The following is a 13,029-nucleotide window of genomic DNA, read 5'->3' as shown; positions in this document are numbered from 1 at the left end:
CTGGCAGTGCTTGCAAATCCGGTGCAGCGTTCACCGGAATGACGTTTGGAACCCAGAATTCCCAAAACATCAAGAGTCTTAATGCAACACCTTCGGCCGAGGTCTTACAAGAAAATGCAAGCGACCAGGGGAAGTTTCCTACGGCTATCACAGGCCCACTGTTTGCCTTTTGCAGAATTATTCTGTGTACAGATTTGCACCACGTGCACTCAATAAAGATTAAGGAGACAGACAACAGACAGGAAGACTGCTGAACATAAATACTTCAGATCCAAGTGTGTCTCTGAAGCACCAGTCTCATCCAGAGGTATTTGTCATCTAAGGGTGCTTCCATACAGAAGGCTCTCAGGGCTTCCAGTAATTGCTCTTCCGCCGAAAGCTACAAGCAGAATTGCCATTGGTCACCCACATTTCAAGGTGCGTGTGCATCTTGCATTCACCCAGTGGGCATGGCAGAGCCGGTTGGCACCTTTGCCCGCTCACATTTCCCGACTGCTCACTGGCCATGCCCACCCACTCTCTTCTCCAGACATTTTGAAGTGGGTGTTCTCAGCGGCATTTTGGGCACCCTTGTTTGGTTACGGTTGTTGGAAGGGAAATCGCAAAAATAATAGTTAAAAGAGCTCTAGTTTTGTTTTTAAAATGCCGCCTGTATAACAGGGTAACAGCAAACCAACCTATGGTCACCTAAAGCATCCTCAATAAACATATGAGATGTAACCGGCTGAGTTCTTAGATAAATAAGATACACTATTCAAAGTATTGGGACACGGGTGGCGCTGTGGATTAAACCACAGAGCCTAGGACTTGCCGATCAGAAGGTCGGCGGTTCGAATCCCCGCAACGGGGTGAGCTCCCATTGCTCGGTCCCTGCTCCTGCCAACCTAGCAGTTTGAAAGCACGTCAAAGTGCAAGTAGATTAATAGGTACCACTCCGGCGGGAAGGTAAACAGTGTTTCCATGCGCTGCTCTGGTTCGCCAGAAGCGGCTAAGTCATGCTGGCCACATGACCCGGAAGCTGTACCCGGCTCCCTCGGTCAGTAAAGCGAGATGAGCGCCGCAACCCCGGAGTTGTCCGTGACTGGACCTAATGGTCAGGGGTCCTTTTATTCATAGTATCAAATTGTAAATTTAAACAGAAGGAACTCACACCTGTCTGTAAAATGTGTGAGATCATGATATTGTATTTATTTGCATTACTTAGAGCTTTAACTACTGATGAAGCCCAGGACGGCGAAACAAGGCCAATATTCCAGAAATCCTTGTCTTAGACTTTGCGAAAGGATTTTGTGGATCTGTAACAACCTTTCATGCGGATGGTTTGGACTTTATGAACAGACAGGTGGAATGGACGCCATTACACAGATGGACCGTATGCATGAACTGACTATAGAATGATCTGATCCACTGGGTCTTCTGCTTTGTTCGTTTGTTGAACTTTATGAGATACTTCTGTTGAAATTTACAATTTGATACTATGAAGAGTATATCTTATTATCTAAGAACACAGCCGGTTACGTCTCACGTGTTACAGGGTAAGCAAACTGCATCTAAACTGATTTCTGAGTGAACGACTGAGATGCAGGTTGCAAGGTTTTTGCCAGAGAATGCCCAACTCTCAATTTCACAAGTAGATCTCATCAGACAACTCAACCCAGCCAGTTCCAGAATTCAGCCTGGTAAGGTTCACAGCCCATCTAGGAAATATACCAGCTTGATCTTCATTGCTTCTGAGCTGCATTGATTTTCCATAGTGCAATTGCAAAAAAATCCCCCCAAAAATATATATATTTAAGGAGTGGTTTAGAGGACTGTAACTTTACAGTGCTTATTCAGAAGTAAGCCCTGCCACTGTCAATGCAGCCTACTAATTAATAGCTAAACTGAAGGTGGAAGAATCTTCAGTTCAGGAAGCGGTTAATGGAGGGGACAAGAGTTTCGGAGAAAGACAGGAAATGGCTCTGGAACAGGAAATGCACAGCGGACCAATAGAAAAAGGGGGCGGGCTCTCCAACGTGTCACCCACCTCCGGGGGCAACTCCTCACCCCCCTACTGCGGCGAGATCCCCACCCCCTGCAAAGGAGATTGCATTGCTATTCTGCTCTTAATGGATTTTTGTGGGGAAAACCAGACCGAAAAAGAAATGGGAAAACCTGGCAGGTTTTCAATCTGCCCACGAGGCGGGCAATTGCACGTGAGAAGCCGCCTTTGGAAGCACCGAAAGGGCCTTGGATTGGGACCCGCAGGAGATTCTGATGCTTTACTTAGGGCCAAACTCAAGAGGAACATCAGACAATCACAGCCTACTAAGGATTCAATCATTCACACCACTTTGTTCTTATTAAGACATTATCGTCAGGAAGCAAGGACGTCACCAGGGAAGAGTTAATTGCATACTGGGGTGAGATCGGAGTACTGAACGTTTTACGGCAGGCATGGGAAACTTTTGGCCCTCCAGATGTTCCTGCATCCGAGTCCAGTGTCCAGTCCTGGGCACCAGAGTTTAAGAAGGATACTGACAAGCTGGGCAGGGGTCAGCAAATTTTTTTAGCCACGGGCCGGTCCACTGTCCCTCAGACCTTGTGGCCGGCCGGAGAAGCGTCACTCCCAGAGGTCTTTCTTCTTGGAATAACAGGTTTGGAAGTGCCCAAGAAAGATGTTAGACTGTTTTTGTATGTCACAACTGCTGCTAGAATTTTGTTAGCTAAGACACAAGAAGTCCCAACAGTGGAGGAATGGCAGATGACGATGATGGACTTTTCGGAGCTAGCTGACCTGACTGGAAGAAGCCGCAACCAGAAAGAAGAGGAGTTTCAAGAGGACTGGAGGAAATTTAAGGACTATTTAGTTAAATATGTTAAGATAACTTCATTGGAAAAATTTGCAAATCTCAGATAGGCTTAGGATTTAAATATGTATTGTTAGAGAATAACATGTTTCAAGTTAAAATGAAAAGAAAGAAAGATGTTAAGGGATTAAGTTAATTTTATGAGAAAATTGGTTTTGGAAAACTGCTACAAAGATATACGCTGAAATTCAGCCAGGGGGATTTGAGGAAGTCACTTAACAATGTTACTAAGATTGGATTAAGTACAATTAAGATGTTTGTTTGTTTGAAAATTTTGGAAAACCAATAAAAAAAAATTGGGGGGGGAAAGAGAGAAGCATCACTGGTAGGGGGAAGCTGGAAGAAGAGGCGAGGGGGACAAACAGTCCTCTTCCTCCTCACCCCCCACCTCCAGTCCCAGCCGCTGCGCTTACCTCCCAGGGGCTGCCGCCGCTGCCGCCATTGCTTAGTAGGCAGAGCAAGTTTGTCCACTCCGCTCTCTGGCCCGCAGGAGCACCAGAGTGGCGGTGGCGGAGGGAAGATGAGTGGCGCAAAAGAGCTGGCTCCAGAGAGGGGCTGCTTAAAATGGTGCTCAGCCAGCCCCCTTCCTTCTCTAGGCAAGGCAGGGAGAAACCGGGAGGAGGGAGGGAGAAGGAGGAGGAGCGGTGTGTGTGTGTGGGGGGGAATGGAATGGCGGGGGGGGGAATGGCGCAGCCCGAACAAACAATCCCCACGCCGATCCACGGATAGTCCGCGGGCTGGATCCTGAAGGCAACTGGGCCTGATCCAGCCCACGGGCCTTAGTTTGCCGACCCCTGAGCTAGAGTATGTGGAGAGGATAATCAAGGGACTGGAAGCCATGCCTGATGAGGAACGGTTGAAGGAGCTGGGGATGTTTAGCCTGGAAAAGAGGAGATATGAGAACCATCTTCAAATATCTCAAGGGCTGTCCCATGGAAGAGGAAAGTTCTTCCTGATGTTTAGTCGGAATCTCCTTCCTTGTAATTTGAATCCATTCGTTCGAGTCCTGACCTCTGGAGCAGCTGTTTTCTGCTGCTCCAGAGGTCAGGACTCGAACGGATGGATTCAAATTACGAGGAAGGAGATTCCGACTAAACATCAGGAAGAACTTTCCGACAGTGAGAGTTATTACATAGTGGAATGGACTCCCTCAGAAGGTGTTGGGCTCTCCTTAACTGGAGACTCTGAAACAGAGTTTGGACGGTCATCTGTCAGGAATGCTTTAGCTACGATTCCTCTTCCAACTCCACAATTCTACGATTCCAACTGCAACTCCCACCATCCCTGGCGGCTGGCCATACTTCCTGCTGGGGGTTGCAGTTCAATAAACACACAAGACGTAACCGGCTGTACATTTGAAAAAATAATATATACTATTCATTGTATTGAATTGTAGATTTCAACAGAAGTAGCTCATAAAGTTCAACGAAAAACGCAGAAGCTTCATCAGTAGTATGAACTCTAGGTAATGCAAATAAATACGATAAAAACCGTCAACAACCGTACATACCATATATGATATCACAGGGCAGTGGATCTTATAGCATAGTAGTAGCTGCTGTAAGCAACAACATTTACAGAGTTATATGGACAAGCACAATATTTTGATTCGAGTAACAGGTGTTGGCAATCAACAGATAGAAAAATTTCTTTCTTAAAGTGACCCATATGGCACCGCAGAAGTAAAACAAACTGAATCCATTCTCAGATGTTCCACATATAAACAGTAATGCACCTCATACAAAAACGTAATCAAATATCAGATCTAAAGTTCTATGCTATAAGATCCACTGTCCTCTGATATCGTATGTGGTATGTACAGTTGTTGACAGTTTTTGTATTATTTTACTTGTAAAAATGTGTGAGATTATGATATTGTATTTCATAGAATCATAGAGTTGGAATAGACCACAAGGGCCATCGAGTCCAACCCCCTGCCAAGCAGGAAACACCATCAGAGCACTCCTGACATATGGTTGTCAAGCCTCTGCTTAAAGACCTCCAAAGAAGGAGACTCCACCACACTCCTTGGCAGCAAATTCCACTGTCGAACAGCTCTTACTGTCAGGAAGTTCTTCCTAATGTTTAGGTGGAATCTTCTTTCTTGTAGTTTGGATCCATTGCTCCGTGTCAGCTTCTCTGGAGCAGCAGAAAACAACCTTTCTCCCTCCTCTATGTGACATCCTTTTATATATTTGAACATGGCTATCATATCACCCCTTAACCTCCTCTTCTCCAGGCTAAACATGCCCAGCTCCCTTAGCCGTTCCTCATAAGGCATCGTTTCCAGATTTATTTGCATTACCTAGAGTTTGTACTACTGATGAAGCCTAGCATGGCAAAACAAGGCTAATATTCCGGAAATCCTTGTCTTAGACTCCGTGAAAGGATTATGTGGAACTGCAACAACCTTTCATGTGGATTGTTGGACTCTTATGAACAGACAGGTGGAATAGACACTTTCACATATATGGACCTTATGCATAAACTGATTAAGAGAATGAACCGATCCACCGGGTCTTCTACTTTTCTCCCACTACGTTTCCGAGCACAATTCAAAGTGTTGGTGCTGACCTTGAAAGCCCTAAACGGCCTTAGTCCAGTATACCTGAAGGAGCGTCTCCACCCCCATCGTTCAGCCCAGACACTGAGGTCCAGCTCCGAGGGCCTTCTGGTGGTTCCCTCAATGCGAGAAGCTAAGTTACAGAGAACCAGGCAGAGGGCCTTCTTGGTAGTGGCACCTGCCCTGTGGAACGCCCTCCCACCAGATGTCAAAGAAAAAAATAATTACCAAACTTTTAGAAGACATCTGAAGGCAGCCCTGTTTAGGGAAGCTTTTAATGTTTAATAGGTTATTGTATTTTAGTGTTTTGTTGGAAGCTGCCCAGAGTGGCTGGGGAAACCCAGCCAGATGGGCGGGGTATAAATAATAAATTATTATTATTTCTCGTTGAACTTTATGAGCTACTTCTGTTGAAATCTACAATTCAATACAATGAATAGTATATATTATTTTTTCAAATGTACAGCCGGTTACGTCTTGTGTGTTCATTGAAGATGTTTCACGTAACCAGGGGGTTGCAGTTCGACAACATCTGGAAGGCCAAAGGTTCCTCACGCCTGCTCCAAAATATTGCACCAGGTTCCTCACCACGCCTGGACGTTATTGGAAGCCAGAAGCCAGCTCCACATCTCAATTAGGTATATTTGATTTACCCACCCACCCAAAACCCCACAATTCCTCCCCGCCACCCTCTCACTCTGTCAGTTTCCTCTTCGACGGAGGGATGAGGTGAGACGGGAGCTCGTTCGGCAACTCGTGGCCTTCCAACTTGACTTTGATGAGGTGGTTGGCCAAAGCAAACTCCTCGTCGTCAAGCATCCCGTCTTTGTCGATGTCAGACAGTTTCCAGATCTTGCCCAAGACAGTGTTCGGCAGCTTGGACCTCACCATCTCCTTCTTGGCGTTGGCGCCAGTGATCTTCCCGTCCACCGGCGAAAGCGTGTAGAAGATCTCGTCGTACATGGGCTTGTCCCTGGCCACCACCCAGTTGGCGTCGTCGATCCCTTCGCCGGCGCCCTCGCCGTAGCCGTGCCCAAAGGGGCCGTGCAGGGTGCCCTCGAAGGCGCCCCCTTTCACCATCTGCACGGGCCGCTGGGACTCCTCCTGGCGCACCAGCACCATCAGCTGCGCGATATCACTGGCAAGCATATCCTCAACGGCATCCAGCAGTTTGCTCTTCAAGGGCTGGAACTTACTGAAGTCTTGGCCCTGTAGCTGCTCCTGAAAGACAGAGCGACGGGCAATTCAGCATTAAGACAGGGGATCGCAATCACTTTTGGCTGGGTCGGGATGATATGGGATTGGGGGGCCATCTCCTGCGGGGGCGCAATTAGTGCCAGCACCGTCCGTTAAGAGTTTGGGTGTAATCTTTGCCACCTCCCTTTCCATGGAGGTGCAGATTGCAGCTATAACAAAGGCGGCATTTTTCCATCTCCGCCAAGCTAAGCAGTTGGCTCCTTACCTCTCTCGCCCTGACCTTGCTGTGATCCACGCGAGGTCACCTCCACACTTGATTATTGTAACTCATTCTACGTGGGGCTGCCCTTGAGACTGACCCAGAAACTCCAGCGGGCGCAGAATGCCGCTGCGAGACTCCTTACGGGGTCCTCGCGGCGGGATCACATTCACCCGGTGCTATACCAGCTGCACTGGCTCCCGGTGGAGTACAGGATCAGGTTCAAGGTGCTGGTTTTAATCTTTAAAGCCCTATACGGCCTAGGACCCTCGTACCTACGGGACTGCCTCACCTGGTATGTCCCATGGAGGACCTTACGGTCTTCAAACAAAAACATCTTGGAGGTCCCGGGCCACAGGGAGGTTAGGCTTGCCTCAACCAGAGCCAGGGCCTTTTCAGTACTGGCTCTGATCTGATGGAACGCTCTGTCCCAAGAGACTGGGGCCCTGCGGGACTTGACATCTTTCCGCAGGGCCTGCAAGACAGAGCTGTTCCACCAGGCCTTTGGCCAAGGCACAGTCTCACCTCCTCCTTTGGTAATCCTCACAGAACTCTAGCCCAATGGTTGCCATGAATTTGATTCTGAATTGATTTTAGAAGGTATTTCAATTCTCAGCCTCCTGAGAAGTAGCTCTCAAACGTTTTCCCTCCGGAATAAAAATTCGCCACACTGATTTTTAAATTGGCAATAAATATGTTTGGTTGGGGGAGGAAACAACTCCTAGCAGTGCCTGGTTTTGAAAATATACCTATCCATACCTGGAAGATTTAATGAGAAGTGTGAACTGGCTTTTGCAGGGTAATCTCACTTCTATTAGGTCTGACTTGAGACAAACTAACTGTGATCCCCTCATCAGCACCAAGAAGGCTTTCTCTTTTCTGATCTTTCCTATTTGTCAGAGTTGGAAATCCCTCTTCATGACAATATGTTGCAGAGAAGCACAGAAGAATGGCCAAAGCTCTTGAAGAGAGGCCTAGGTACTAGTTCTGGTTGTAAAGGTAAAGGGACCCCTGACCATTAGGTCCAGTCGTGGCCGACTCTGGGGTTGCGGCGCTCATCTCGCTTTACTGGCCGAGGGAGCCGGCGTACAGCTTCCGGGTCATGTGGCCAGCATGACTAAGCCGCTTCTGGTGAACCAGAGCAGCACACGGAAACGCCGTTTACCTTCCTGCCGGAGCGGTACCTATTTATCTACTTGCACTTTGACGTGCTTTTGAACTGCTAGGTTGGCAGGAGCAGGGACCGAGCAACGGGAGCTCACCCCGTCACGGGGATTCGAACCGCCGACCTTCTGATCGGCAAGTCTTGGCTCTGTGGTTTAACCCACAGCGCCACCCGCATCCCAGTCCTGGTTGAATATCCCCCAAAATTATTTTGATATTATACTACACTGAAACGTTTTAATGCTTCTTTGATTGTTCTTGAATCTTCCTGCCACAATTGTCATCACATCCGACCACACCACTGTGGCGTGCCACACCCTTTGAGAACAACGGCCTTATGAGGAATGGTCGAGGGAGCTGGGTACATTTAGCCTGGAAGAGGAAACTCGGAGGTGATAGGATAGCCATCTTCAAATATCTGGAGGGCTGTCGATGGCGTTGACTTTTAACGCCCTAAATGGCTCTGGCCCATTAAACCTGAAGGAGCGTCTCCACCCCCATCGTTTGGCCCGGACACTGAGGTCCAGCTCCGAGGGCCTTCTGGCGGTTCCCTCCCTGCGAGAAGCCAAGTTACAGGGCCTTCTCAGTGGTGGCGCCTGCGCTGTGGAACGCTCTCCCAGCAGATGTCAAGGAGATGAATAACTACACAACTTTTAGAAGACTTCTGAAGGCAGCCCTGTATCGGGAAGCTTTTAACATTTGACATGTTGCTGTGTTTTTATTATGTCGGAAGCTGCCCAGAGAGGCTGGGGAAACCCAGTCAGATGGGTGGGGTATGAAATATAATTCTGATTACGACAGCGGATTAAAATTACAAGAAAGGCGATTCGAACTCAAGGTTAGGAAGAGCTTTTTGACAGCAATCGCCGTTTGACAGTAGGATGGGACTTCCTCCGATGGACTCTCTTTCCTTGGAGATTTTAAAGCAGAGATGGGATGGCCATCTATCACAGACGCTTCAGCTGAGATTCCTGCATTGCAGGGGGTTGGACTAGAGGACCTCAGGGGTCCCCAATTTCGAACTCTACAATTCTATGATTAATCTGACTCTGAAATTTAGAAGGCAGGCTGTGTTTCCCCCCTTCCTCCCCAGAACGATAATCTGAACCGAAAATGGGATTTCTCTTCTGGCCGAAAGGAAAGCATTCCTTCCAAACCGGAACGTTCTAGCCAAGGTGGGCAGCAAAGTTCATCTTTGCCTCAGACCTCCCTCTGTGCAAGTGAAACTGAGGAGTTTTCCGTCCCGGTTCTCAGATGCGCTTTGTTTTTCCTGGCAGTCACCTGCATCTTCTTCAGATTGGGAAAGTCTCCCGGCGAAATCTGATGCTCCCGTTCGATGCGCCCGTAGATCTCGCCCAAATTGTTCACGAGCTCTTTCTTCTTGTTGTCTTTCCCAAACACCGAGGGCATTTCCTTCTTAAGGGAGCTAATGATGTAGGCGTGGACCTAAGGACATCACAGAAAGGAGGTGTAAATACTTTGCGACTGCCATAAAACTTAGGGAACAAGCTGTACTACCAAAATGATTAAGGTTTTAAATGATAATTTTAGGTTATATTTCAGCAAGCAAGATTTAATATATTTTTTTAACTGCCGCTATATCTGAATTGTCTCTGTTACACCCAACTGCAATTCAGTGTATCCCTGTTGTGTTTTATGAAGTGACCCAGAACTGGTCTGTGACTGTAATAATAAAGTTGTTCTTCTAAATATTTTGTGTTTTTTTAAGACAACAACACCACCTCATTCTCATCTGATTCTCCATCCCTCCTGCCCAAATATTCTCCTCTATTTCTGCAAAGAGCTCAAGGTGATTCCCCCTTTCCCATTTAATCCCAATAACCCTACGAGGTAGATTCATAGCTGTCATTTTCAGATTTGAAAATAAGGGATCAGCAGCCAAAATAAGGGATTTTCCAGGCACAGGTATGTTCAACTTCTGAGCCCTTCTGAGCCAAAGGCAGAAAGCCCAGCCAGCAGCCAAATGAAGTCTCATCAATAAGGGACAGCAGCGGGACATGGCGCTGGGATAAGGGACTGTCCCGCCAAATAAGGGACACTTGACAGCTATGGGTAGATTAGGCTAAGAGACAGCAGCTAACGCAATGAGCTTCACAGCCGAGTCAGGATTTGTCTCTCGTCTCCCAGGTCCTAGTCTGGCTCTCTAGCCCAGTTTTTCCTCAAACCTGGGTCCCTGATAATCTCAGGTATGTTGAGCATCTTCCCCAAACCATCTTTTTATGGGACTGATGGGATCTGCAATCCAAAATATCTGGAAGCCCTCAGGTTAGCAAAGGCTGCACTACGTCACACTGGTTCTCAGGTAGACACAGTTGAATTTTATTTTATTTTGCATGTTTCTGAGCAGGACGCGGGACGAAACAGATGCCTTGCAACACTCTGTTTCAAAATACTTTTTCCGTTGTGACATTTCTTGGGTGCTTTGAGCGCAGCACAGTTCCTTAGGTCAAGCTATCCTCAGTCTCATGATGAGGACAAACAGAAAAAAGGGGTAGAAAGCAGCCTGTAAATGCAAAATTATAGCAGTACCTCGGTTTTCAAACGTCTCCGTTGACAAATGTTCCGGAACTCGAATGCCAAAAACCTGGAAGTAAACGCTTCCGTTTTTGAACGCGCCTCGGAAGTCGAACGGCTTCCACTGAGGTACCACTGAATTTTTATCAATTTTGTCTGTAAATTTGCAGACTGCCTCGGTTTTCAAACGTTTCGGAAGTTGAATGGCCTTCCGGAATGGATTACGTTCGAAAACTGAGGTTCCACTGTATAACCAGAGCCAGCGTGATGTGGTGCTTAGAGGAGGCCTTTCTCAAATGTGGGTCTCCAACTGCCGCTGGACTACAACTCCCATCATCCCTGACCACTGGGTCCTGGAAGCTAGGGAAGATGGGAGTTGTAGTCCGACAGCAGCCGGGGGACCCAAGTTTGAGGAACGCTAGGCTAATCTCTGGGACTGGCCAAGTGTGCAGAGAAAACTTTCCTTGTGTACCTGCTTCTGAAAATCCCTTCAGGATTGAAAAACATCTTCATGTATGCGACAACAGCCGCGAGAGTTCTGGTAGCACAAGGATGGAAGACTGAAGAAACCCCAACTAAAGAATCATGGCAAGAAAAATTGACGGACTAGGCAGAACTGGCAAAACTGACATACAAGCTACGGGACAAGGATAACATTTAAAGATGAATGGGAACCCTTTACAAAGGATCTGAAGACGCAACAAAGCGAACTGGACTCCTTGGCAGGTTTTGAATAAACATTCACAAACCTTTTATTGATAATAATCAGCTAAATAGTTTGAGGATCTATACAACTTTGTAACATGCAGAAAACAGCATTCTTAGAGAAACCAAAGACTGGAACTGAGGGAAGTCGGGGGGTGGGTGGGTTTTGTGGGGGGGTGGGAGGGAGGACAAATGGGGGGGGGGGAACAAGAATGATGTGTTTTTGGATAATATGTCGTTATAATTTTGAATTTTTTTTAAAAAAAGGAATAGGCCACTGGGGAGAGAGACAGACAGACAGACAGACAGACATTCACCTTGGCCAGCCTTGCCCGCTTAATGAGGTCGTTCAGTTTCCGGAGGGCTGCGTTTCGGGGCAGGCTCTGGATATCCCTGAAGAGGTCCTGCTCCTCTGCCTCGAAGAGCTTGCGGTTATCGGGGATGAGGAGCGGGTGAGACCAGAAGGAGCCGATGTAGACCCTAATGACCTCGGGCGTGTTGACGATCTTCCCCAGCGACCACATGAGCGCCCCGTAGACCCTCATCAGCTGCTGTGTCTCGATCTGGTCCGCCTTGTTGAGCACCACCCTCATCTTGTCCTCGTGGTTCTTCAGGGCTTTGATGACCTCGGAGAACTCGTCCGAGATGTCCAGCTTGTGGGCGTCGAAGAGGAGGATGATGCGGTCCACCCGCTCGGCAAACCACTCCAGGACGGCGGCGAAGTCGTAGCCTAGGTCGGGGAAGGAGAGAGGGGAGTCCCGTCAGAACACCAGGGATGGCTCCGTCGGTTGTGGAGCTCAAAACGCTAAGGCCATCCATGTAATAAGGGGCAGCTACATATTCCTGCGAGGACGCGGGTGGCGCTGTGGGTTAAACCACAGAGCCTAGGACTTGCCGATCAGAAGGTCGGCGGTTCGAATCCCCGCGACGGGGTGAGCTCCCGTTGCTCGGTCCCTGCTCCTGCCAACCTAGCAGTTCGAAAGCACGTCAAAGTGCAAGTAGATAAATAGGTACCGCTCCGGCAGGAAGGTAAACGGCATTTCCGTGCGCTGCTCTGGTTCGCCAGAAGCGGCTTAGTCATGCTGGCCACATGAGCCGGAAGCTGTACACAGGCTCCCTCGGCCTATAGAGCGAGATGGTTCTATAGAGAACCAAACCGAACAATGTGCTTAAGTTCTTACTCTGCTAACTATATGTCAGAGTTCTGCTCTGGATCAATATTGAGTAGAATTCCATATTGAGTAGAATTCCATATTGAGTAGAATTCCATATTGGGTTACTGCAATGTACTCTGCATGGACTGGCCTTGAAGGCGACTAAGAAACTTCACCTGGTCCAAAACTGACCAGGGTTCCATGTAGATCTCCTATAACGCCTGTTTTAAAACAGCCACATCAGTCACCGGTTCATTTCCAGGCGTAATTCAAAGTTCTCGTGCCTTTGTAATGCAGTGGTACCTTGGTTCTCAAACTTAGTCCGTTCCAGAAGACCATTCCAAAACCGAAGCACGCTCTCCCATAGAAAGCAATGGATTAATCCGTTCCAGACTTTTAAAAACGACCCCGAAAATACCAATTTAACATGAATTTTACTATCTAACAGGGCCATTGATCCATAAAATGAAAACAATAAACAATGTACTGCAGTCACACAATCAATCAGTAGCTGAACTGGGTTCCACACAAAAAGAAAAAAAGAGCCACAAAAACGCAAAATAAATAGCAAAAACAGACGGGCCTCAGCGTAACACTCAGAAC

General features: G+C 47.7%; 1 protein-coding gene across 1 annotated transcript in view; it reads right to left on the bottom strand.

Moving 5' to 3' along the window:
- Positions 1-5,779: 5,779 nt before the first annotated feature.
- The window catches only part of LOC308459079 (EH domain-containing protein 3), a 34,445-nt gene continuing 27,195 nt past the window's right edge, over positions 5,780-13,029 (bottom strand). The window contains exons 4-6 of the mRNA XM_080974163.1: positions 11,590-12,002; positions 9,314-9,478; positions 5,780-6,633 (exon numbers count right to left, since the gene is read on the bottom strand). Of these exons, the coding sequence (XP_080830289.1) occupies positions 6,106-6,633; positions 9,314-9,478; positions 11,590-12,002 (1,106 nt within the window). The 3' untranslated portion in view covers positions 5,780-6,105. The remainder of the gene's footprint in view (positions 6,634-9,313; positions 9,479-11,589; positions 12,003-13,029) is intronic.

The sequence above is a fragment of the Podarcis pityusensis genome (genome assembly GCF_964106645.2).
Source record: "Podarcis pityusensis genome assembly, chromosome: 12".
Classification (NCBI taxonomy): Eukaryota; Metazoa; Chordata; class Lepidosauria; order Squamata; family Lacertidae; genus Podarcis; species Podarcis pityusensis.
Note: the sequence above shows the minus strand (reverse complement) of the source record. Positions and strands in the feature narration are given on the sequence as shown.